The sequence below is a fragment of the Dermacentor variabilis genome, chromosome 9 (assembly GCF_050947875.1).
Source record: "Dermacentor variabilis isolate Ectoservices chromosome 9, ASM5094787v1, whole genome shotgun sequence".
NCBI classification, from domain to species: domain Eukaryota; kingdom Metazoa; phylum Arthropoda; class Arachnida; order Ixodida; family Ixodidae; genus Dermacentor; species Dermacentor variabilis.
The window spans coordinates 118,490,022-118,517,032 of NC_134576.1; the positions used below are offsets into that span (position 1 = coordinate 118,490,022).

Consider the following 27,011-nt stretch of genomic DNA (forward strand, 5'->3'; position numbering starts at 1 on the left):
GGCTCCCCTCGGCGTCTCTATTCAGGGTCCCCCCCTCCCCCGCCAGGTCTCCCTCCCCACTCCCAAACACCATCACGGAGCGGAGCAGGCGGCTTGCGAGGAGGACGCCAGCGGGAGAAGACTCCTCGCTCGCCCCCTACCTGCCATGGCTCGCCAGCGGCGGCGGCGGCCCTCTGCTGGTGTGGTGGTAGTGGCGGCGTGCACCTGTCTCCCCGCGGCCAAGATGGCGCCGTCAGGTGTCGCTCGGCGCGGCGTTCTGCGTGCGGGGAAGAAGAACGCGCGGCCCTCCTCGGTTGGGGCGAGGAGGTGCGCCCCTTCCACCTGCGCCGCAGCCGCCGACACACCGGCGGTGCACCAGCCGGCATCGGCGGCAGGCCAGGCGTAACGGCCGCATGGCTTGCTGACGGCGCGCGCGAAGCGCCGAGAGCCCGCCAAACAGGTTGGCAGCCATGGCGGACGAGCAGGAGACTGGTTTTTCGGGTTTAGCCGGTAGCCCTGAACCGACGAGCGAGGACCGGGTCGGCCCGCCAGCACCACCGACACCGTCAGCCGCCGCTCGCGGGGCCCACAGGTGGGTTGCTGCCCGTGCTCTCTGAATGTATGGCCACCGGGGCCTTTTTTGTTCCCCAAGTGCGTGTTCCTTGTGCCTTCGTGCGGTTATGGTGGTGTCGCCTCCACGTACGCCATCCTTGCCACGATCTGACGCGCGCCGCCGCTAGCAGAAAAAAAGGCACGGGGCTGTGCTTCGGTCCCGCGTGCGCCGTGTCCCGCATCATCTTCGGCGGCCCTTCTGCTTCTGGGACGACGACGTCGTGGTACACACGTCCGGCATCGATCGACGGAGGGCCCTCGGACCAAGACGACGTCGCCCCCCGAAGCCGCGTTCCTGTCTCTGGGATTATGACACGTCGTCGTCGCGCCTTCGCCCCGTGGCGATGGCGACGTTTTTTTCGCTTTGTTCTGCCACAGCTGATGACGTGGACGCGCGCGCGTTCTCGTTCGTGACCCGGGCCGTGCACGCGGAGGCATCGAGACGTGTACGCGATTGTGCAGCACGCTTTGCGAGCGCGTCGTCGTCTGCGAAGCGGGCTCTGGGGCGCCATTTCGTTCCAGAAGTCGGCGCGTCGTCTGCAAGGGAGAGAAAAGAGAAAAAGGAAAGGCCTCGCTCCGGCGCACCGAGCAAGGTGGTTCGTGTCGTTCGCTTCGTGGAAGTCGAGGCGTAGGCATAGAGATCGCATCTGTTCTTTTTTTTCTCGAACCTTGGGAGAAACACAGCCGCCTTCGCCGTGCCGAGCGTTCTCCGCCAGCCCTTGTGTGCAAATCGCGATACCGGAGCTAGGCCGCGCGCCGTAATGTGCATGCAGACGCCGGAGTGCTCCGTAGCAGACGATACGATCTGGTTCGGCCTAACGACCTGCTTAGCGCGTGCGGATTGCGATTGGCTGGAGGAGCCTCGTCGATACAGCGGTTGAATATCGGGAGCGAGCAACAGGCGCCCGCATCGCGCTCGTAACAGCTGTTGTGTAGTTTCCGTGGTTTCGATGTCGATTGGCGTTAAAATTTGTGGTGTGTTGTGCGAAATGGTCGTTGTAGAACGAGATGTGCTCGCTTCATCACAATATATATTTTGTTTGTTTGTTTTACGTATGTTTACAGTTTGATGTAACGCGTCTTCTGGTCGCTTTAACGTCCAGTGTTCTGTTTCCGTATGTGTCCACAGTCCACCTTCTGATGCTCTTCACCTTTGCAAAACCGTGGCCGCGTTCAGTCGCAGAACGTTTCAACCTTACTGCCTCCAACCACGCTTTCTGCGCGTGTATATCTAAAACATCGCGAACTGTCACAGTAGAGATAGGTTACACGCAATTTCAATATCGAACGACGCGCCAGATTCGTTGCAGGAAACTTTAGATTCTGCTTTGTCTTCTAACCCTAACGGTACAGAACCCTCAAATCTCGTGTCTCGGGAGCTGTCTAGCTCTGATCCCGCTTCTCAGGTGACGTGTGGCAGCGTTCTCAAGTATCGGCGTTCCGAAAGGAACAAAGCAAACGACGGCTGAGAGCGAGAGGACATAGCCGAAACGTCGCGTCGCAGCCATTTTGCGCGAACGAGTAGTCGTAAGAGTAGCGCGGCGTTAGTAGTTGTGATGGTAGTTCTTAAGAAACAGGGAAATGGTGCGGTAACTTTCTCCGTAGATACACTTCTGTCACCGCGGAGAGCGGAAGGACACTGCCGAAACGTCACGTCACACCCCTCTTGGACGAACAAGTGCGGAGTAGTAATAAGTAGTATTTGTAATTACGGGTAATCGCTTCTCACAGAGAGAGCCGCGGTAACTGCCACACTGGTATGCATTTCTGCCATCGCCGAGGGCGAAAGCTCGTAGCCGAAACGTCGCAGCCTTTGTGCACGAACCAGGCGTCCGGCACGTATACTTCGCAGTCACACTAGTTTTCTCTACACGATTTCGGTGGAAACCGCGTGCGACAGGCACGGCAACGAAAAAAAGGATTCCGCGTACGAGACGGGCGAGTCTGTCTGAAAGCCGACACTGCTAGCGCGTGGAATGTTCTCGTCAGACAGACAGACAGGAGCAGACGTAGTTTACTCGCGGGGGAGGGAGTCCGGCGTGATGGGGGTGGCGAAAGAGGTGGGGGGCTTTGTGTACCCGGATAGCTCGGTTCGTCGAACCTATTGTGTACGTACGAGGAACGTGTTCGCGCTTGACCAGCTCTTACCTTTTGTGCACAAGAAGTGCCCGTACACGCGCACTTCTTGCGGAGGTGACGACGAGTCGCTGCCTACTTCTGCGGCAACGCGCGCCCTCGTCTTTTCCCCTACGCACACCACGCCGACAATAGACAGGCGTGATGGGGCCGTTAAAAAAGGAAAAAAAAAAAAAAGGAGTAAACTGTTTACTCAGAAGACTCGACAAAAGCCCGTCCCACTCCGTACACATAGAGACTCCTCTCTCTCTCTCAATCTACCTGTCGGAACGATAGACGTCTTCACGGCAGCCACCTTTAATCGATTCTCGCTTCTAAAGCTTTGTTTTGTTTGCGCGTTGTTCGTTATATGCGAACGCCTTTTCCTTCGAGTTGGCTCGTTGGTCGAGGCGACAGCCGGATGTTGCTTTCATCAAAGGCGCCGGAACGCGCGGGGTGTCCTTCCTTCCCCTATGACTAGGTACGCGCGATCATCATTGCAGTCAGGCTTTGACGCTGGGCCGCAGGTGAAGCGTTTTTTCCTCCGGCGACGCGACCGCTGTCCTCGAAATACGTGCGACCGGCTAATAATCGTCAGGAAGTGCATAAAGAAGCCAGTGAAGGAAACACACACACAAAAAAACGCCGAAACCGGCAGGCTTTTCGGACCAGGTGGGTCCCCGGAGAGTCGTCTGCTGCAGCGTCGAACCTTGCGCGTTGTCGTTTCTGCGTTTATTTCTGCGAGCTGCTCACGCACCTTGCGCTAGCCTGTCGTCGCGTACGCATTTAACGCGCGCGATTGAGGACGTAAATAACAAACAGAAAAGAAGAAAGCCCGAGGTGTTTTCAGTGTTCCGCATCGATTGTTCCAAGCACGCGTTGCGGCGATATTATATGGAAGCGTCACGCAATGTTGTTTATGCGCTGGCAGAAGTAACCTTTTCTCGCGCCGTCTTGGCTACGTTTTCTTTTTTTTTTTCTCTCTCTCTCTTTCCGCCGCTGTCCTTTTATTTATGCATACGCACTTCTCTGCATTCGGCACTCTGCCTTCTTGATTCGACGTCTCTCCCGACCGAGCGGTGACGTTCTCGAGGCGCGAGGGTTCGAGAAAGATGGCGGCGCGCGGGCGGGATGACGTCAGCGCCGAGAGCAGACGACGCTTACTGCACGAGCCGAAATTGGCCTCACGTCTCCCCCCATTTTCCTTCTCATTTCTTTGCTCTCTCTCTAGCTCTCCTTCTTGCGTTGACTCCGTCTCGCTTCGCGAAGCGAAGAACGTATATATTCACGAGTGATTCGGTCATCCGGTAAACCCGCGTCCTCTACAGGTGTGCCAAGAAAGGAGGAAAGGTTAATAATAAACAAAGAGAACGTGACAGGCAGGCACACGCCGGTCGGTGGTCACAAACAGAAGTGAAGACACAAACAGAAGTGCCTCTGACCGAAGTCTCTCCCGTCGTCTGCTACTCGCGCCACTGACATTCTTTCTTTCTCTTTTTCTCATCGCAAGCTAGCGAGCCGGTGGAGAAATGTAACCGGGAAAACCTTATGTTTCGTCACGGAATTTTTTAGCCTCGTAGTTATGCCGCTATCGATTTGCCGAACGATTCGCGAAAGGTGATGCTCCAGGACGCTGTATAACGCTAAAGCATGCCCGAAGGCAAAACATTCGTACGCTTTGTTTCAGCTCTAACTATGCCTGCTATCGCAATGCGTCTTCTCAAGTTATGGGGTTGTTCAGCGAAATTAATTCCCCAGATGTCAAAAGCATTACCGAAATGTAGAGACCTAACATACGAAAATGCGGACTATGGCCAGCTCTGAATTGCGTCCCCGTGCAATCTTACTTTCGTAACTTCTGGCGACTTTCGAATATATATATATATATATATATATATATATATATATATATATATATATATCATCGTTTTGCCTGATTCCGCGTTTTTCGCGGCGTCTGTGTTTTGCAGATGGCATAAAATCGAGCTTGCTTCTGGACGACGTTTAGACGTCGTCTGTACTGCTTGTCATGTGTCTTCCTTATATACGCGCATGTCGGCACACTTGACCGGTCACGTTCTGTGAGCTCATCAGACAACGACACTGGCGAAAAGGAAGTCTCCGCGGCTCGCGGGATAATTGGACAGCGTGCCAAAACGCCTTACAATCGGCACTGTCCCGAGCCGTTCGTCGGCGTAAACATTCATACGTCTGCTAAAAATGAACACACGACAACCGGATGTCTCGAGATAAACATCTTATTTCTGTACAATGTAAAAGCCAAAGCTACTCAAAAGTTGGACACCACAAGGCTTTCGTCGAGTAAAAACAAAAACACCATGCAGCCTAGAGCCAGGAGAATGACACATGGTAACTGTGAGCATTAATAGTTCTGCTTGCAATTACGAAGAACGCCGGGGAAATACTATATTCGGGCAGCAAACTATGCGGGAACGGATTTCACAAAACAACAGAGATAATTGCATACAGCGGAAACGGCCAAACTTCTCACCGATGCTGCCCTCTAACCTAACCACAAGAATATATACACTCGGTGTTGCCAAACAAAGTATAATTTTGTATACGTCGTTATAAATTTCAGTTTCCGCTTCGCTCTGAGCCAAGCCAAGAAAACAGATGACCGTGCAGACGACGTTAGATAGCGAAGCAGACGACGGTGTTCGTGAAGAAAAAAAAATTGAAAAACACCTGCCGCTGGTGCGGCGTCGTCTGTTCGTTGGTTGCTGCCGTGGCGCCGAGGAGAGGCCATGCGTGCATGCAGGCGGCGGCGTCCGGCCAAGATGGCGACCGTGGAGAGGGCGATGTTCAAAATGGCGTCAACCTCCTTCCCGGCACCTGGAATTACCTGGCCGCCGGCGGGAGGCGGCGCGCGTTCGAGGCGCCACGATGTAACAAAAAGAAAATTAGAAACAAAAAGGGAACAAAGAAAAAAACAGAGAGAGAAAGAACGAATGACGCCGTTTGGCGCTGGAAGCGAGGAGGCGCTGGCAACAGCACCCGCTCCCGGGGGCGGCATTACCGCCGAGATTCCGCGTCGGTGAGCCGAGTTGCGATACCACGCCGCGTGTACATTAGAAAACGCGCGCTGCGAGCGGCGCCCACTGGAACGTTGTATGGTTTCGACTCCTGATGTTCGCGTGCAGTTAACAGTTGCGATCGTCTTCAGTTCCTCACAATAAAGCCTTGGCGAGAAATTTGGCGCCACCATCTATGCCAATCACGTTAAATATGATGCATATAATTAATAGTTGGTTTGAATCGTTCAAGTGATCGTCTTTATACATGTTTTAATTGCACTTGTCTATCTTGTCTGAGAACTCAGTTACACACTATTCTTTTATACGCGATTTTATCTTTTCCAGTTTTTCACTTTATTCCTGTATTTATTATGCTCCGTATATTTCCTACAAGCACTTGAATCTTTCCTCATAGCGTTTACATGTCATATTTGATGACCACCATCGTCATTATAATCATCGGCTTCTCTTGAACGTGGCATAGATTCTAAAACATGTAGCACGGATTCCCGAATAAAGCTCTCCTGGAAGGAAATCTTAATAACAAGTCTTTGTTCTCCCTTATATATGACACCTTGTATTTGGGCTCACATACATAATAAAACAAGGAAACCAATGAACTGTCACCACATACGACTGACACCAACGCACAAATATACCGCTACATTACCTTCTCGTCATTTCTTTAAAATTACCGACAAGCCTGCATGCCGGGCTTAGCTGACTGCATTTTAGCTCGTATGATTATGCTTGAACACAAATTCTCATATAATCATTATGTAAGAAAAAGAAGCTGCACTCTGGACCTCGCTTTAGTAGAAGTTGAGCCGTTTTGACAGACGAAACATTGATCGCCAGAAGCGTTAACACGCCCTGGCACTGCCAGAAGGTCCAAAGGTCGTGCGCCACCGCTTCACAGCGATCCAGTCTGCAATAGCACCGCAGGCACTCACTTACTGAAACAATTAGATTGGCCAATTGCCCAAAGCATACCGTCTTATTTTGCTCGAATTTCTATTTCTCCCACACTTACAAAATATTTGACCCCCTTATGCGACAGCGCCCAAATCGTTAACCAACCGCGTCTGCTTCTGCGTCGTTTGGGGTGGCCACGAAATATCGGCCAATCGCCCATTTTGACCACGTGCCGCGTGCATTAAAGCCAACCCTATGACCAATAACAACAACGAATGTGGCGGTTGTTAGAATACCGCTATATACTACCACGTGCAGGAAGCAGTTGCGCGATATACTGCACCACTGAACGAGCCACACACGCTGCAAACTTCCGTCGCCCTCGAAAGACCGCCACGAGGGGGAGCTGAGAACCACCCCGATTCCGAGAAACCCAGACCGATTGCCGCTGGTCCAGTTATGAGCGTTTCGCAAACGAGTCGGCGCACTGGCCAGCGTCACGGCGCGGTTTGCTCTGAATTTCTAAGATATGCAGAGAAGAGAGACAGAACTACAGCTAAAGGGGCGCGTTGGGTAATTCTGTACGCACGCGCACTCATTACAACGCTGCGTCGTTGCGAAAAGTGCAGGCAGTGGAGCGAGTGATCGATTGAAATATGCACAGAATTCTGTATAACAGCATCCTAGTTTCGAAACCGTTTATAACGTTTTTTTTTTTAGCTTTGTACGCCCTTCGGCGATTCAGACGCAGTCTGAGCAGTGCTCGGCCTATTTTCTCTTCTTTACTTCACGACATCTTCCGCGCATATATGCAATTTATGTTCGTTGCAACTCTTTTTTTTTTCTTCTATACGCGCATTCGTGCTTTCTTTTTCTGTTCTCCAATAGTTCTCTTTTGTTTTTTTTTATTCAAGCGTTACCTCACGTTTGTGTCAAACGTATAGCGAAATTCCCAGAGACGTAGTATATAGTCTGTAATACGCTCGCTAATGTTATTGCTCTAGACGCTGGAATTTTATTAGGTAACTGAATGGCTAGCACGTGCAGATTGTCTGCAACGATTAGCAGACGACCCTGGGAACGGCGCGTTTTCGGCACAGACGAACACAACGCACTCGAACGGGCTAATTCACCTTATTGCCCAAGTTGGCCAGTTGCTCGGCGCGCATGCCTGCTCGTTGCCTCACCCAAACACGTGCGCAATAGACTGAACTCTTTTTTTATATAAGTTCACCTCACTCATTTGCTGCCTCCATGTGCAAGAAATGTAACAATTGGCTTTATATATATATATATATATATATATATATATATATATATATATATATATATATATATATATATATATATATATATATATATATATATATATATGCAAACAGAATATGAAGTCTGCACTAACGATCGTCTGTCTAATGGCTATCGTCTGGTTCCTGTTCTGACCAGCAGAAGGCTCGCTAGCAACATAAATTCTTTTCCATTCGTTGGCTGACGCTGTCAATTTATTTCTTACACTTAATTATACTCTAATCCTTGAAGAATGCACCGGCTCGCGCTATCGTCTTCTTCGATCGGCAGCTTGGGCCACAATGACGCGATTTAGCCAAGTTAGAAGGTGGGACAGTAGCAGACGACTTCAAGCATTTCGTCTGTACATATGCACGCAAATGGCAGGCGTGTCGCAAGAAAGAAAAAGAAGAAAGAAATGCGGAATGCATCGGAGCTACAGCGAACAAGATGGGAAGAGAAATAATAATGAGGGTACATGCGTCTATTTCGCTCCATCGCGTATACAAACAGTAATTCGCCGCCTCGTTCGCCGCAAACATTTTTTTCTCTCTCCCCTTCTCCGGAAGAAAATTACTTCCTTCATCAGGACGACCATGCAGCAAAACACACAACTACGGAACACTGGCAAATGCCTGCACATACGGAAAGCTGCGTGGACGTCGTCATCGTCGCGGAAGGATAATTGGCTGCAAACACCGCGGAAAGGGGGGGGGGGAAGAGAGAAGGCGCACGAAAGGTCAGCGTCTGCTCGACGCTTCCCTCCTCCCTTTACGGGAGAGAGCGACAAGCCACGTGGACTTGGTGACGTAGGCAATGGTCTCCCGCTGAGTCGCGCAGGCAACAGGTCACCGGCTTTTTTGGCCGAGCGGAAAAATTATCCGCGCGCGCGCAAGTTTTGTTGATGATGGAGTGCCCATGCACAAAAAAAAAAAAAAAAGAGAGAGAGAGTAAGAAAGAAAGAAAGAAAAGAAAAGTGCGTATTTCGCGTTGCTTTGTGGCTCGTCGAGATGTGTTTACTGAGAAAGGAAGAAATGTTAAATTGTTCTGCTCTCTTTTCTTTTCCTTTCTTTCTTTCTTTCTTTCTTTCTTTCTTTCTTTCTTTCTTTCTTTCTTTCTTTCTTTCTTTCTTTCATTTTTTCATCGTCTCAAGCCTCCGTCGTGCTCTGGGCATGTTCGCTACTATTTTTCATGCTGTTTGCACACTTGATACCCCGTTCACGGAAGCACTTGTGGATTGCCTCGGAATTACCGGGGGAAAGAAAAAGGATAACAAAACATGATTTATTGTTCTGTGGTCGCAGAACCACGATTATACGCTCAACGCGAACGCGGTTAATATCCGGTTTCATGCACGAAATTATAGCAATAAAGTGTTTCTTCTAATGGTTTCTTTTTTTTTTTCGTTTTTTTTCCTCTGCAGCTCTTTTTCCCTCTCTTGTTTACTTTTCCTGATTTTCCAAATCTTTCAATTTCATTTTTTTTTTCTAACGAGCGTCAATTAACAATCATGAGGAACGGCGGAGGTTTCACATCCATCTCTGAGCTGCATATGTTTTTAAAATAAACAACCTTAAAATACTAGATTAAAGCACATCGCTAAATGTCCATATGGTCTTAAGTTCCTCGGCCGCGCCATTTAAATACCGCGGGAAGCCGATGACTGACGAGGCACAAATAGAACACTGTCTTAAAAAAAAAAAGAAAGAAAAGGTAAAAATACAGCGCAGGAAACACGAGAAATAAAGCAGCACACCTGGCACACGCCATATCGCGCCGCCTCAAACATGCGCGTCCGTGCCTTGTGCGCCCGACAACGCAGCACACAGTCTTTATTACACACGGTTTATCCTATGTGTCTCGCCTGCCCCGACCAATCACTGCTGTTATCTTCGCATTAGTGCACACACACACACACACACAAACATATATACAACGTTCGTGCGTTTTTGAGCCGCTAGTCATTAGACGTAAGAAGCATACGATACGTATAACGAAAACGTTTAATTCGATGTCCCGCTTCTTACAACACACACACATATATGTGTGTGTGTTGTAAGAAGCGGGTCATCGAATTAAACGTTTTCGTTATACGTACCGTATGTTTCTTACGTCTAATGACTAGCGGCTCAATATATATATATATATATATATATATATATATATATATATATATATATATATATATATATATATATATATATATATATATATATATATATATATATATATATACGCGCGCACACCGACAAGGTGGTTATATGCACTGAGTGACACGTCACCCCGGTCAGGAGGAGAGCCGCAGTGCGAAGTCGCTGCTGCTGCTGACGCTGCACGCCTACTATATGCATGCAGTCCGGCGGCAGACATAAATAGCATGCAGCGTGTGCATAATAACGCGGGCACGTGCTCGTCACGACGCGCGTGCAGCACGCCCGGCCGGCGAATATATTTAGCCCAGTCCGAGAGGGAGGGGCTGGGCAGCGTTTAGCGCTCGGCCTCAATAAGGCCTGTGGCGTCTCGGGGACTGTATAGGCGAATGAGACGTGTGCACACGATGTATGCGCTGCGAGCAATCTCTCTCTCTCTCTCTCTCTCTCTCTCTCTCTCTCTCTCTCTCTCTCTCTCTCTCTCTCTCTCTCTCTCTCTCTCTCTCTTTCACTCACTCACTCTCTCACACACGCACGCACGCACGCACGCATACACACACACACACACAGACACACACACACATAAAGTACCATGCAGTGTTCTGGAACATGCAACCCCTCGGCTATTCACGCGATGGATGAATTACCAAAGCTATTGCTGGGACGCAATTGAGGATTTTCACCGATTATAGAGTCGACACTGTATACTATAATATGGCCGGTCAAGAACGACTGCCGCTGAAAGAACGCGGTATCCGAGGAACTACATAAAACTTGAAAAGACCAGCGGTCGAATTCCCGTAGCTGCGCAAATCTGCGAAAATCACTTTGAGTGTCCATCGGGTCCGATGGGCAAAACACCCGATGCGGTGACTGGTCGTGGCAGCCACATATATATGCGACACGATAACCGAGGCGACGCGACAGAACTGTAGCCATTTGATGCACCGCGAACTAAATCGAGATCGTGTCGACTCTTTACCAGAGGTCACTATAGCTGCTCACTTTAGTTTGTGGTCACTGAACAAACAATGACAATTAAGTTAGTGGCCAGGAGGTCGTATTCGCAAGCTGACTTTTTTTCGTAAGTGCCGTTTCCATTGACCAATCATGGGGTTAATAATATGTACAATATTACGGTTGGTTAGCCATGTTCTCTTCAGGACACATTTACAGTAGGTATATTTGCGTGGATTCGGGCCCAGATCGGTTGCTTTTGCTTAAACAACGACGCCCAACGGCCATCTCAGCACATACCCGCAAAAAATAAAAAAAATCTGATACGACACACATTCAATAAACATGAGAAGTCATATAAACCTAATAGATTCCTGGTTATTATTAGATATGTGTCATTACAGCGTCATACGATTTTAATTTGTTATATTTGTTTTAATGGGGAAGCTGCTACATAGGCCAGTTGCGAACCGAATGACATGTAGAGTCTTATCAGAGTACGCAACGTTCGTTAAAGCTGCAGACATTTGCATTTATTGTGCATCTACGGATTACAAGTTGCACGCAACACTTAATTTGTGTCGAAGTAACTGTCATCCTCGTCACAAGGCAATACGTTAAAAACGTCCAAGGCCCTGCAAATTCAACTTTAACGTCACCCTGAGCACGCTGCTTCGAAAGTGGGAACACAAATAAGAGTTATACGGTGGCAAGATCATGGATACACCGCGAACCTGATTTTCTTGGCGTAAGTCCCGCAACATGAACAACCTATATAGTTGCACACGCCAGTTTTATCGTTTGCGACCGATACGTGTCGCTGCGACGGCAGGAAGGAAGTTCCGCTTGTAAGCTACACTGTCGATAAGAGGTAACTGAAACATCAATGCATTTCGCTACAGACTTTGAAGGGGGTATATATATATCTATAGTTATCGAGAATGGAGCTGAACAGGATATGTATCTGCAAAGCGGATATCAATTCATTACCGTGTGGCTCCAATTCCATAACCACAATCGGGTAATCTGCAATGAAGTGAGAGATCAAAGAATGATTTAAGTAAGGTGAATCATTAGCGAGATCGTTAGTTAAGGCTCGTTAAATAGCAAACTTTATCTGCCGCAACTTCTAGCACAAGCCAGCGTACGAGCATTCGGGCCTATACACCCCGAAACATGCACTACTTATGCGTTGACAAAATTGAGTGTGCAGTGAGCTCACCCTCCTCATCTTTCCCCTTCTGCTCGCCCACTTTCTTCTTCTTTTTAATTTTTTTGCGCTACCACGGATTCGCTGCTGGTACAAGCAATGTCTGCCTCTTCAAGTGTGATAGAATCGGTGAAAAGGGGACAGAATCGCTCTGGACTACTACGGGAGATTGTTGGTAACTCCGCTAATACAAAAAAAAAAAAAAGTTTCCTCGAACGGCTAGTTATGCTGCTAATCATTGGCTTAAGCGCGGACTTGATCATATCCTTTGCTCTCCAACTTATAAATCAACTCGTTTTCAAAACCGAACTGAAGTAAGGCGCTCCCCCCACCCGCCTCCACCATGTGGTGCGAGTACTCCAGTGCACGCATTTCCCCGTTCTTTTCTTTTTTCCTCTTTCCGTACCACGTGAGCAAGGAAAGAAAGGTCCGCCTTTAGGTCTTCGGTGTATTTCTTTGTCGTTTTTTCTTTATTTATTTATTTCCCGAAGGCGTCGTTTCTCTTCCGGAAACAACTTTGCCCCGAAGGAAAAAGGTGGAATTCTCCGCTCTACACACTGCGTGTGCTCCCTTTATGCGGCAGTAAAAACATATATATGCGAAGCGTTCGGTTCACGATAAGCTTCTATAGGCTGGGTGGAAACCATTATAGCTGTATCGCATGAAATAACCAAGAACGCAGTTTGGAAATGGCCGCACTGACAAAGTGCTCGCCATCTATAGGTAAGAAAGGCTGTGATAGTTCGCACAGCACCTCACCCTAAAGGCTCGGTTTGTTTGTACTGGGTGAGCCAGTCGAATGTGTACTTTGTTGCGAAACACTCGAGAAAATCGTGAAAAAACCGCGCGGGCGGACAGCACTGTTTCGAAATTGGTGAATTGATGTTTTCTGTTTTTTTTTTTTGTTTTTGTTACCTCGTCGGTCTTTCCTAGAATTTCCGGGAAAGGAAGTCGTCTTCTGCCCACGTATGGATACCTGTCACGTGACTCCGCTTTCAACTAATTTTTCTTGCTCCTCTCATCATCATAAAATGTTGTTTTAATAGTATTTTCGCTACCAATTGCATGCATGCGCGGCATTGTATAAGCAGCGGCTGAGATATAATCTCCATGCAGCACACATCGGAACACTAATTGCCCCTGCAGCTCTTTTCGTCCGATTTCAAAGATTAAGTGCCCGCTAACTTCGTGCTTTACGAAAAAAAAAATCGAGCGCTTTTACGGCTAAAGTTTTGAAGATGTGACGTAATAAACGATCTTATTTCTTGAACTTACGTAGAAGCAATTCATTAAAGCGCCGTAAATATGCACATACCCCACGTATAATCAAGCTTTAAAAGCTTAGTTATATAGCCAGACAGCAGCGGAAGCAAAAGGCTTCAAAACTGACGTAAGCCAAAAACGGGGTCGAACCACGGCAAGTTCCCGATAGCATCAGTATCAAGATGTCACCGAGCCTCTGTAAAGCACTACAGCCATCCATGAACCAATATTTATTCAAAACATATACGCCATAACGCAAGACACAAAGTTGTACAGTCTACAGCTTGCAAATACCATCGGAGCTGTGCTCCCGGGAACGCGTAAAATGAAGAAAGATTCATGAAAGTTGACTTGCAACCGACGCAGCAGGAAGCCACAGAGGAAACTCTATATACGGGTTCCCCCTTCAGAGCGCAAAGTATCCAAGTTCAGGAAACGCTCTTTTTAAACCACACTAATACGCAGGGGAACGAAGGAAATCTGTTCCGGCGAACCTTTCAACGCCATTACGCGCAACCATTCGCAGAGCTGCCGAGCCATTCACAGCAGCCAGCTTGCGCAACCAATCAGCGAGCCGACCAACCCGATAATGACAGTCGCAGCGCGGTCCGGTCTGATTCGTGCGCGTTAATCAGAGCAGCTGCACCGCGAGCGACCAATCGGGTGCGCGCGCCCGGGGTTTGCGCCCCGCTGAGCTTTCATTGGACGAGCGCCATCCGACCAAAAGCCAGTTGTATCACGGAGCGAAACCCCAGCGGGGAGGGCGGTGCTCTCGGAAGCTGGAGCTCGCGTTTCACGTGGTGCGACGGCAACTGTTCGCGCATCCGCAGGCGTCACAGCCGGCGCTTGACGAATGGCGCCGCGTCTGGTAACCGCGGTGTCGGGTGTCCTGCTGCAGACGGCGTGCAGACGATAGAGCAGACGCCGCCGCCGCCAGGCGTCGTCTGCTTTGTGCGGCCGCTCGCGTTCCGGTGAGGCCGCGGTCTGGCCAATAACGTGCAGTGTGTGTGGAAGCTGACTTTTGCAGTGCGACACAACTAAGAGCGCGGCTCCGAGCCCCGCATTCGCTTCTTATGTTTGTTTTTTCCGGCTTCTTCTTTCCTTTCTATTCATCTTTTTCTCCCCACACCCCTTTCCCCGTTCATTGCTGTTGAGGTGTCTTGTGAGAGACAGTTACGGCACTGCACTTCTCTTCCATTCTCTTTATAGTCACTTGACACACACACGCCGCCAGGCGTCGTCTGCGTTGTGTGGCCGCTCGCGGTTTCAGCGAGGCCGCCGTCTGGCTAATAACGTGCAGCGTGTGTGGAACTTGGAGTTGGCAACGATTTTGGGTGAATTTGAGCGCTTGCGCGGGAGATGTCCCCTGCATCGAACTTCGTGACTGTCATATCGAGCTAGTTGTGTTGTTGATAGGGCCGTGGTAATGCCGGGTTCTTCGGGTCTACTCAACTTTTAAATAAAGTGGCGCGTCTTTTGAACGAGCACAATGGCGTGCAGTTCGCAGTAATCTTGAGTTACAGCGAGTACCTAATTGGGGGAGTTTATTTATTATGCGTCGTTTAATGGAATAAATTGTAGTTGAAAAGTTTCTGGTCGTTCTATTTAACACTCAATGAAGTTGTTTCTTTGACTTTATTTTTCTTTATTTTTTTGCCTGTGAAGTTTGCAAAAAGTAGAAATAAATGACGTCACGGGGCGCTTGCGCGTCTGGATTGCAGTGTTTTCTTGTTTGATAGTTTGTTTGTGTTTGGTTGGTCGGTTGGTTGGTTGGTTGTTCTCGCAGATATATGGTTACATGATCAATGAACTTTCTTTCTTAGGCAGTCTGCAGACTTCACGATATGTATTTAGCGATGTATTCGTCAGTGAACTTCGGTGTGCTGGTACAGAAGTGGTGAGTTCATTCCTTGTATTGTTTTAAACGAAACATTCGGTATTGCATTCGATACTTTGTTTCCTTAACTCAACTCACCAATGCCTTCGGTCAAAGTTACGTGAACCTGTGCCCCAAAACTGGGCATTTTGTCTTTGTACAATAGGCGGTGCAGAAGAAAAAAAAACGTGGCAGTTATGACGTACTTGCGGTGGCTGCCATCGCTTCCGACACCTGCAGTACGCAAATAAGGATGGCCTTCGAGATCAGCCTCTGTTATACTTCGAGGGAGCCGTCGCTGGAGCTTTATAGCTCTTATTTTACAAACACGATCGCATGGACTGCGCAGTCACGTCGAAAGACTGTCAGGGGTCCCACTAGAGGGAACCAGTTGCCCATAAAATTTCTCGCTCTATGAGGAGCAGTTAGTGTGGCGACAAGTCTGCTGCGAGCTCGACTATTTCGGCGATTGAGGAAGTTTGTATCTTCCTGCATCATTTCAACATGATATTGTATATAAACATTTCCAATTACGTTCTCAGTACATATAGTTCTCTAATTAGTAGCTTTATTTAGGCACAGCGAAACATTTTCGTTATTTCTTTCTTCATATATTTAAGTACTGTTTAGTGACTTGGCGTTTTTTCTTTTCTTGCTAGGATTTTGGGAATAGGCAAATTAGTAACCATATGTCCCATTTTGCGTAGCTGTTAAACTTAATACTTTATTTTTTTATCTTTTCGTTATTTTGTCATTACATTATCACCTTTGTTTAGCATTTGAGTAGAATTTGGAGACCAGAGAAATACAGCAGCGCATGGAAGAAAAGCAAGCATACCTTTGTCGATCAAACACTCCGGAAGAGAAAAAAAAAGAACAAGAATTAAAATAATAGCGGGAACTGTACCTTATAGTTATTTTGTAAGCACATCTGGTATCAGTGATCCGAAGCATCCCAGAAAACGTAATACTGACATCGGGCTTTTAATATACTACTACACGTTCCACGCGAACGTGGCTTGACCAGCGTACAGTTTTCTCTCATGCGAGTGGTCGCATGGGAAACAGTTAGCTGCCACGTGTTTTGCCCGCGCCTTGACAATTGAACGACACGCCTCAGCCGAAAGAACGCTAAGTAGAGGTGAAAGGCAGTGATCGAACCCCGATCACAGAGTACTTTTTAAGGGCTTCGGCAACAAAGGTTGCCACTGTTGACGACAAACGTACCACCATACGCAACAGCGACCGCACAAAGCAGTCAACAGCGTCGTCGAACGCACGCAGTCAATGACCACGCGAGACCAATGAGCCAACGCGAGGCGTATAATCGGCTCTTTTCAGCGGCTGAACAAATAACGCCATAGAAAGGGTAATAGACACCCCGATCACAAGCAGCCTCCCCCATACCCCCCCAAAAAAAGAAGGAAGGCGAGTAGACAGGGAGACGCCAATGTACAAGAGCACCTCCGTCCCCGATCAAGCGTAAATAAACCTCCCGGGTGAAAACCGCAAATACCACTCCATTCAATTCACGCGTCTTTTGGATCGGACGCGTGATGACGCAAAAAGGGAAAAAAAAAAAGCACAATCATCTCGATATCCTCGACTCTTCAAATACTTGCTTGCTTTCAGTCTCACTCTAACAGTGCCCCCCCTCCCCTTCCCTAATCAAACCGCACCCGACGATTCTTCGCGTACACCTTATAGGAATTACTCGCACACCTCATCAGAGCAGTACAAGACGACGCGATCGCCACGCCCTCCCCCCCCCCTTTTTTTTTTTGTTGATCACTGTCGCCGAAAGGTCTCGGCATGAATACACACTTCCCTCCCCCCTTTCTTTTTATTGACCGCGCATCGGCGATGGAGCGGCCAAATGGCACAACAATAGGCGACCCACCCCATCACCACCGTCGCCACCGACTGTACCGAACAAACAGAATTCGGCATCCATACAAACTCCTCCACTTGTTTTCTTTTTCAATCCCTTTTTCGTGCAAGCACGTGCACTCAAAGTGAGCATCGACTTTGCAAATATCGATTACGTGCAGAACATGGGGGGAACGAGAAAGCGAGTGAACGAAATAAAGAAAGAAGACCTGTGAAAGGGAAGACTGGCCGGTTGCTAAGAAATGCTTGGGCATCGAAGGAGAAACGCGCCATTCTTAGGCCGCCTACGGCATTCGATACACGGGTAGACTATGTATAACGCGCCCCGCTGGGGGTGGGGGGCGCTTCTGTTTGTCGCTGAATGGACGCCATTGTGTACGCCAGTCATCCCTCTAGTGTCTCCTCTTGCACCCGTCTTCACTCTTCTAACCCTCTTCCCACCGAAGCTCCAGATTCGGGCGGCTCCTCTGTAAGGCACGCCGAAGAAAGAGGAAAGCCGACACAACGTAATAAATGGAGGGGGGGGGAGGGGAGGAAGAAAGGGGTATCAACCACAGCGAGCCTTCACGCCAGAGGTATTACACACAAAAGACTTTTTTTTTTTTTTTTTGTACGTGGGGGACGCAGTTTACGCCGGGAGGAACCCTGAGTTGTTATTAATGTTCCCCGAGACACCCCGCCGAGCCACTTCGGATATTATACACAGCTGGCTCGAGTCACAGGAACACCGTCTTTTTTAACCAGCAACCAACTCCTTGCTACGCGTAAAGTCACATATACGTTTACACGAGGTATGCGTATAACTGTTTATGGAACGCCGAAACACCGATACGTATATAGACGTATCTTAGCTTCATAACGCTGGATGGATGGATATTAGAGCGTCCCAGTTGAAACAGGGTAGTGGCGGATGCCACCAAGCTCGTCACCTCTGTCAACCTTTAGGACCCTCAGTTCGTGCTTACAAACCAGTGCTACAGTAGCGCCATCTTGTGACACTGAGTTCAGTCATAAAACTCCATATGTGCGTTTTCGATTATGTGAATATGTGGGAATGGAAGAATGGAGGGGGAGAGATATAGAGGTTGTAAGGGGGGTCTAAAGGTTAGAGATGGGGGAGCAGAATCTGTTCGAAGCCTCCTCACTTTGGCAGAAATGCGAAGTCGCAGTAGAAATGGCTATACCAACGCAATGTTTTACTCACTCAGAAGCTTATATATATATATATATATATGTATATATATATATATATATATATATATATATGTATATATTCGAACTGAGCGGCAGTTAGCTGTCTCTTTAAACACACAATCGGCAAAGATTCCCGCCAATAGAACACGGTGAACATGAACGCATACACTGTACAGTTCATCGAATTATCGCATATTTATCGACAATGAACTTTAATTTCACGTTACGCACGGGAAAGCACTGCGACAAAAGTAACTAAATGCATCATACAATAAGCGTGTTTAATACATTGCCTACTTTGGGTGCAAAGTTAAACGAAAGTACGCGAAAGGCTGGAGGCGTCGACGTTACGTCCGGGCATCTACCTCACGACGTCACTATACCGGGCTCTGTCTATACAGTATACTAACTGGCGACTCGCCGCTCCCGCGTTCGCGATAAGCGACGTTTCAAATAACCGGCGGGCGCTGTACATCCACAGCGCCTGCACAATACGCGGAGCAATATTTTACCGCCCGTATACTTCCAGCGTCGACCGCTAGGGGACGTCCCCCTCCGACTTCTCCTGTATACTTCACTCCCATACACGGCCTTTTGTCGGGGCGAACGGGTTGTTGCGGTGTGACCAACGCTTGCGGGCGCGCGTTCGAACACTATGTCGCAAATCCTCCTCCAGACACTGCGCGGCGTCGTTTATATAGTTGGCGTCCGAGGTATGGATAGATGTACGACAAACATATCCGTATACCGCGCCTTTCGCTTGTCCGTGCGTGTGTTGGGGGGTGAAGATGAACGATCCCATTGTGTGGGTGTGCGTGTGCCGAGAAAGCGTCGGCTCAGCGCGTGTCTGGAGACTTATAGTGTACGTATATATATATACATACAAGCGCGTCAATAGAAACGACACGTTGTAGATCTACCTATTCGAACCCCGTTACACTGTCAGTACAATGGTATAGCTTGCAGACCAAACCGTGCGCGCACGCATGCAAGTAGAGTGCGCGTGAATCGTATCTGCACCTGTAATCGGCAGTATGCAAATTAACCGGCGGCTGCGCGGAGGTTAAAAAAAACAAGAACGTCGAGGACCTGGGACACGTATGTGCGAATGCTGTTTCCTGCGGGCTGACTTAACCTTACTTTCTTTTATTTTTTTTTATTTGATTCTTCGTCGATGCCATGTGCATGCAGCGTCCTGGTGAGATGTCGCTGTGAAAGAAGACAGCAGTTTGTGGAAGCTAAAGGATGACGTACTGCTAACATTGGTGTTAATGTTCAGTACTGTGAGTACTGTGAGTATAAGTTGCGGAGTAGCAGACTTAGGGGTTCAAAAAGCTAAGCATCTGGCAGTGTGTTAATATAATTTGACCGCTGGTTTGTCGTGAGTAAGGCTTAATTTAGCCAGAGGCCTCTAAAACTGTTATTGGTAAAAAAAAAAAAACACGAAATTATTCAGCCAGCGCGTCTGTGGCCTCTTTCACGAGAAACGATATTCCGTTGCGATATCCGCACATGCGGACTTCGCATTGCTGCTTAACATGCAACAATCACGGTGACTAACACCTTTCTTCTTCTTTTAATTTTGCGGGCATTTAATGGAATGAGACTGAAACGTTGAATGAATGCATTTTGTTTATTGTCGCAAGGGCCAGGTATGGAGACTGAAACGTTGTCCACGTTTGTATTTTCAGTACACTTCGATGAAACTTCCAAAGTGAAACATTACTGAAGCTGTCTTCGCGAAGCTTCTCCGTGTTTCACCTTATTGTCAAAACACAAACCTAAGTTTGGCGGGCCGCTACGACGTGTCTAACGACAAACTTTGTCACGTATTCCTCATCTGGGCCATAGGAATGATTTTTAGAGGTAGCTGCAGTATTGCGAACAAGAAGGGGCCGGCGAGGTCATCTACTGCACATGCGACGTCACACGTGCGAATTCAAGAGAAATCGCATCGTATTTCACAGGCTTGTAGCACATTAGAAGCAATGCGGCCGCCACTTCAGCGAGAAAAAAAAAGAAGAAATTGGACTGTTGCGCGGGGTCCCAAAAAACGGACTTGCTAATCGGAACTAAATTTGCATAGAAACGGTGCTCGTTTACGTAAGGTAGATAGAACGTAACTCTTACGCGCGAGCTAAGGGTGAGCCGACATGTGCGCAAGAGAGAGCGAGAGAGAGAAGTAAGGACACACAGGTAGGACTCGCGCACCAACAACAAAACAAACGCGCGCGTGTGATTTGCCACCGGGCTGCTTCACCGCTTAACACAACTGCATTGCGCGCGGCCCGCTTTAGGGACGTGCAGTCTCCATTTTGCCCGGAGCGCAGTTTTCGCCGCACTGCCCTCACTGCAAAGAAGCCAGAGCCGCTCTGTAAAAAAAAAAAAAAATGGAATCACAATTAGGAAAGGGGGAGGGAAACGCAAAAACAAAGCCCCTGCGTTTGCCGGAGGGACCCTCGAAGCGCGCGGGAAAGGGGTGCCAATAAGAGAAAGAAAAAGAAAAAGGTAGGAAGGAAGCTAGATAAACAAAAAGCGCGATAGGTAGTGCCAGAGCGTTCGCGAGGCGGAAGGCGCGGCGCAGGGGCGCGGCCGGGGACGAGGTAAGGAGGAAGGGGGAGAGGGGTTAACTCTGGAGGGCGGGGTCCTCCTGCCTGCTTGCTGCCAGCGGCCAAGGACGAGAGCTCTCCCCTTCGCGCCGTTCGCGCGATGCGCCGCATTTTCGCCCGACGGTTGTTGCGGTGGTGGTGACAATGACCCCGCGCGTTTGTGTCGTTCGGTTGCCGCCGCCGTTTGCTCTGCTGCCGCGGTCGACCGTCACGTGTTCTCCCAGCAAACCTTCACCTACCTCTCTCTCTCTCTACCCTTCGCCACACTCCTCTTTTATCTCTCCCCCTCGACACGAGAGAAACAATGCCACCGTGAACTTTTGCGTCGTCGCGCCATCCCGTGTCAACGGCACCGACGGGGTGACGCACACACACACATACAACGCGCAAGCACAGTTTTCGCCCGAGTCGTAGTCGTCGTCATTCGTTCTCGAGGAGACTCCGCATTGTGTGGCTGAACCGAGGCCGGCGTCCTCGGCTTGACGAAGTTGAAAGTGACGTTGTCCCTTCAGGGGGCACACTGTGGTAGCTGGTATTGAGTTATAGATTATGGGTTAGGAAGTTGACGGTGACGTTGTTCCTTGAGTGCACACTGTGGTAGCTGGTATTGAGTTATATATTATGGGTTACGAGGTTGACGGCGACGGTAGAATACGGGTTAGGAAGTTGACGGTGACGTTGTCCCTTCAGTGCACACTGTGGTAGCTGGTATTGAGTTATAGATTATGGGTTACGAGGTTGACGGCGACGGTAGACTACGGGTTAGGAAGTTGACGGTGACGTTGTTCCTTGAGTGCACACTGTGGTAGCTGGTATTGAGTTATATATTATGGGTTACGAAGTTGACAGTGACGTTGCTCTTTCAGTGCACACTGTGGTAGCTGGTATTGAGCTATATAATTATAGGTTACGAAGTTGACAGTGACGTTGTTCCTTCAGGGGGCACACTGTGGTAACTGGTATTGAGTTATAGATTATGGGTTAAATGTTTGGACGCTAAAGAAATGCGTTGTCACAATAAGAGCTTGTAAACTGTACGGCTTTGGAACGTTTAAAAAAGAAAGAAGTAGCCGTCCGAGTCTATTTACCAGAACTAAACTGAGCTCAGCAACTGCTTTTTTTCTTGCAACGACTATTTTTTTTAGTCTAGAGATATGCGTTGTACAGTGGCGTAGCTAGGTCGTCTGGCACCCGGGGCCCATAGGTCTTCTGTCACCCCCCTCCCCGGGTGTAGCTGGCGGAAAGAGGGGTGTCCTCAGACGCATATGACACCCCCCCCCCCTCTCTCTCGCCCCTTGTACCCGGGGCCCACGGCCCCCCGGCCCCCCGGCCCCCCCTGTTGCTACGCCACTGGCGTTGTACCTCTTTGAATTGCTTCTCTCTCTCTCTCTCTCTATTCTTTGTTGCTTCTTTTTCTTTGGTGACTGATAACTATGGTTCTAGTTTTCCCTACTGCACAAAACCCGGATTAAGTAACCAATCGTACAAGAGCATTTATCTGTGCATATAGCAGTAGCTGTAAATAAATAAATAAATAAAATTTGTAGGGTAAGTAGCGTTGACGAATCTGTCTTGTATAGATCGGAAGTTGGTTGTGGTCAGAGTAGACGGAATGGCGCCGAACTTATTGTTTCCGACCAGGTTGTCAGGTTGAACGGCCGTATTTCTTTCATTTCTTTTTTTCGTCCTTGTATTGGGACCATATACATCCACACAAATAAAGTTTTGCGTTTTCAAAGTGTGTTGCGAACTCCTACATACAAAAAGCACAGATCAGCTGTAAGGTTTCGGGTCTCCGAGCTTGTATACCTGTAACGCAACCGTACCAAGCTGTGAGGCTCCTATCCGTCTACGTCGCACTGACCACGTTAACTACACCCACACTTCACGTTAACGCGGACTATATACTTAACTACTTGCGCTGTCCTTTCGCGCTCTCGCGATTTCAATTATAAGCGGGATGTAGACGTATCCGTGTAAAGACCTACGACTGAGATTTACTAGCGCCAGTGTGTATACAGCCATCGCGTGTAAGTGAATATGCTTTCCGAGCGATCAGTCACAATTATCGCGGGCGTATTCGCACACATAATGAGACGCTGTTCGCAAATTCAGCATAAATGAGCGCATCATCCCCCCCCCACACACACACATACCGTACCCGCATTACAGTGCCGACACGCAAACAAACTTCCGGCATGCACCGTGCAACGTACGGACGCGCAAAACCATTCGCGACCCATACGGGGGGGGGGGGGGGGGGCCTCTGATTATATGCAGATATGCCCTTGGGAACGCCGCTGTGTACATGCAAGTGCATCCGACGACACGCAAGGTCTCTGCACCGCTTCCAAACAGATACAACCGCGTGTACAAACTACATCCGTCCCTGAAATACAAGTGTCTATGCACAGACCAAACGTATTATACCAACAGAAACACTTCGCCAAACACCGCGGGGTCACGTGCCTCTTGTATTCGAACGAGCTCCCAAAGCCCACCTCCATCCCAACACACTATACAACACCATACTGACGCATACCACGTGGCTTCTCGCAAGCTCACGGCGATGTATAACCACCGTCCTTGGATGCACGCCTTGCACGGGCCGCACGCGCGGCTTTGCGCACAGTCATTCCATGCACAAGGATGGCGCATTATATGCGCGCGGTCATGAGACACAGCCTCGCCTCCGAAAGCGAAGGCGCCGAAACCTTTACGCACAAAGATGCCCGCCACTTATTAAGGTACCGTTAGAGGGGGCATTCGAAGAGCGCTCATATCGTATGCACACGTACGCGCATACGCACACCAGGCGCGGCGACCTCGTCCGTCCAAACCCCGAAGTGGCACCCATACGGGCACGGCGCCTTCGATTATAAGCCTTCCAAGTGGCCCTGAGAGCCATGCCTGTGCGTATACCGCGAGCTTGGCGGTCAATATACAGCCTAGACCCCCACAGATCATTCTCGGCGGGGAGGCGAGATAGACCATCGCGCGAGCAGCAAGGAAACGACGGTGTATATACACTCTGTACATCCTATATGTACGGTGACAAGGAAAAGCGAGCTCGAACGTATTATATACGTCTACGCGTAGCCGTGTTTTAGCGGCACTGCAGATCGGCGTATAATCGTGTATTATAAGTCCCTGCATGTGTGTCTGTGGGTTTGCGGTGTTGCAGGGAGCTTCGGCTTTGAATGCATGTATACGGAGTCCCGATATACGAGAGGGAAAGACATTTGTCGTGCGCCAGAGAGTATGCTTTAGAACGAAGCTACAAATGGTATAGAGCGCGCGCCACAGCTCCAAGTGGTTGGGATTGACAAAAAATCGGGCCCCTCGGTTCCCTTTCTTCTCGTTCTTTTCGCTCTCTCACACACACATACACGCAGTGCTATATATATATATATATATATATATATATATATATATATATATATATATATATATATATATATGTGTGTGTGTGTGTGTGTGTGTGTGTGTGTGTGTGTGTGTGTGTGTGTGTGTGTGTGTGTACCGTTGCACCAGATACCGAGCCATAGACACAGCGTCTCCGTTGGGGGGGGGGGGAAGAGAGTACAGCAAAGCAAGCCAACCAAGCCGAGACGTGCGATGCGCTTGCCAGGCGCCGCGAGTAAAACAGAAAGAATAAAGCGGCGCCAACGGTGTCTGCGAGATGTGTCCGCCATCAGGGTCACCATCGATTTCGAAGCCGGCGAAATATCCGCGCGCGCGGACGCATGCATGCGCGCCAACGGGGCAGTGTGTACGGTCTGTATAACGCTCTTCGTGGGGGGGGGGGGGGTGGAAGGCGGCGGGCATTCAGTCCAGCCATGGAGAGCAGTAAGCGATACCAGCCAAGAGCGATTAGGAAAAGCAAGTAAAATAAAAGGATAAAACGGGGCACTGAAAGAAGAAGCAGAAGCAACACTGCAAGGATGGGTGATGCTCGCATTTACACGCGCATAATCGCAGCGCGTGCAGTCGGAGAAAAAGGAAGAAGAAGCGGATATGCAAAGGATGCACTTTTGTACCGTATAGACTCGAGTATAGCCCCACCTAAACTCCAACTTTGGGCACAATACACACATGTCGCCTGAAATGTATTCATGGTCATTTTACGTACTACATAGAAATTCCCTCCATCGTCATACAAGGTGTAAATAGGCATATTGTTGCGAAGAAGGAAAAAAAAGATATAGACATCAACAGCAGCGATTCTGCCTGCTTCGAACTCACTGCAACAGCGGCGGCAGGTTCTCGTATAGCGGGCGCCGCCCCGATAACAAACTTCTTCGCGATGCACGCAATTAGTGTGCGCCTCATCTTCCTCTGCTAAAGTATCGCCTTCCGTGGCCTCCGAGATGCGCGCACAAACGTAGGCACAACGCGTGCGTTGCGTATACGGGGACATCACAAAACGTTCCTCTAGTTGCTGCACGATAGTATAACTTATATTATAACCTATGTAGATCAGCTAGTATACGAACTTGTCATATAGGGGGGTCTTCGGGATTTTCTAAAGCCATAAAACTCAATTGAGAAGGGTGTTACAGTCAGCCTCCTTCTTTGGGTTCTTCGTAGGACATCCCAGAACAAGGTATACCGTCCCTGCTCTCTGCGAAGCAGTGTTCTATGTGGTATCTTCATGTGGTACATAAGAGACAATATGTTCGCCATGGTCACAGCATCTCGCCTGAAAACGTGTCATAACAGGGAGGGTTGCTCTGTGAATGCAACTTAAAGAAGCATATGTATTCTTTGGAAAAGCAGGATGAGCCACATATAGAGACATGCAGAAACCCCTCGTTCAATGAAATCGTTTTTTTTTTTTCTGGAAACCGCACACGCGTACGCAATGACGTATCCGGCTCAAGTGCCGCATCCCGAATGGTTGCTTTTTGTGGGATGCATGCGTTTGACTGCCTAAGTATTAACTGTGTCTGCCTGTGCCTTTACTAAACCTTATAGCTTGCAGAGAGCTACCGTTATTTTTATTTTTTTTCCACGTAATGAGAACTGCACGACAGCCTAGTGGCTATAGCACGTCCGCGGCCCCAAACGGAACAATGAGGAACGAATACGACTTTACGTCACTGCCGTCTCCCCATCTTCGATATGAAGTGACACATTTGTTTTTTTTTTTTTCGAGGAACGTAAACAGATACGCTAGAGATGTCTTTACGCCGTGGAGTCCCGGCGGATCTGGTGCGACGGCAACGGAAAAAGACCAGACGGAGAAAAAAAAAAGCACGTTTCGAGCTTAAGATAAGGTAAAAAGCATCGCGGCTCTTACAAGATGATATGCGGTACCCTTCCTTACATTTTCTTTTTCTTTCTCTAACTCTAACCCTTCTCCTTTATCGCCGGCGCTTCTTCCTCGAAGCCGATCGTTGGCCGCCGGAGCGGAAAACAGTTCAAAAAAGAGAGCACGACTTCTGCTGCTTCTTCTTCTTCTTCGACGCGCACACAACACCGACGTGTATACCCGAAGAACGCGCCGGCGCAACTTGCACGACGGACGCTTCGGATCGCGGCGAGAGCGTGTTGGCCATCGGGACACGACGGTGCGTTACACACACACACACACACGTGTGCACTCGTAGCCCGGCCGGAAGCCTTCAAGGCTGTCGCGCTAGCGCCGATACGCTTAGCGGGATAATTAACGAGCCTTCCCCTATATGCACGCCGGTGTATGGCGGAGCTGAACTGCCAGGGTGAGTGTTTTTTTCTCGCTCGGAACTTTTCACGGCGGCGGCGGTATTCCTTTCCTTTTTTTTTTAATGTTTCGTTCTTGTTAGGACTTTTCCTTCCCCCCCCTTCGGGTCGGGGCCGAGGCGCGGAAAGGTCCAAGGACCCCCGTGGTCATCCCACGGTCCGCAACGACCGAGGAGAACGCACGCACTGTTG

At 48.9% G+C, this 27,011-nt stretch overlaps 1 protein-coding gene across 4 annotated transcripts in view; it reads left to right on the plus strand.

The window, feature by feature from the left end:
• The first annotated feature begins 308 nt into the window (after nucleotides 1-308).
• Nucleotides 309-27,011, plus strand: part of grh (grainy head) — a 150,686-nt gene continuing 123,983 nt past the window's right edge. For 2 of the 4 annotated variants that reach the window (XM_075669114.1, XM_075669116.1), the window contains exon 1: nucleotides 311-571. In XM_075669114.1, coding sequence (XP_075525229.1) covers nucleotides 450-571 — 122 coding nt within the window. In that variant the 5' untranslated portion in view covers nucleotides 311-449. Of the gene's footprint in view, nucleotides 572-27,011 lie in introns of all 4 variants that reach the window. The other 2 variants (XM_075669118.1, XM_075669115.1) reach the window with 2 other exon arrangements.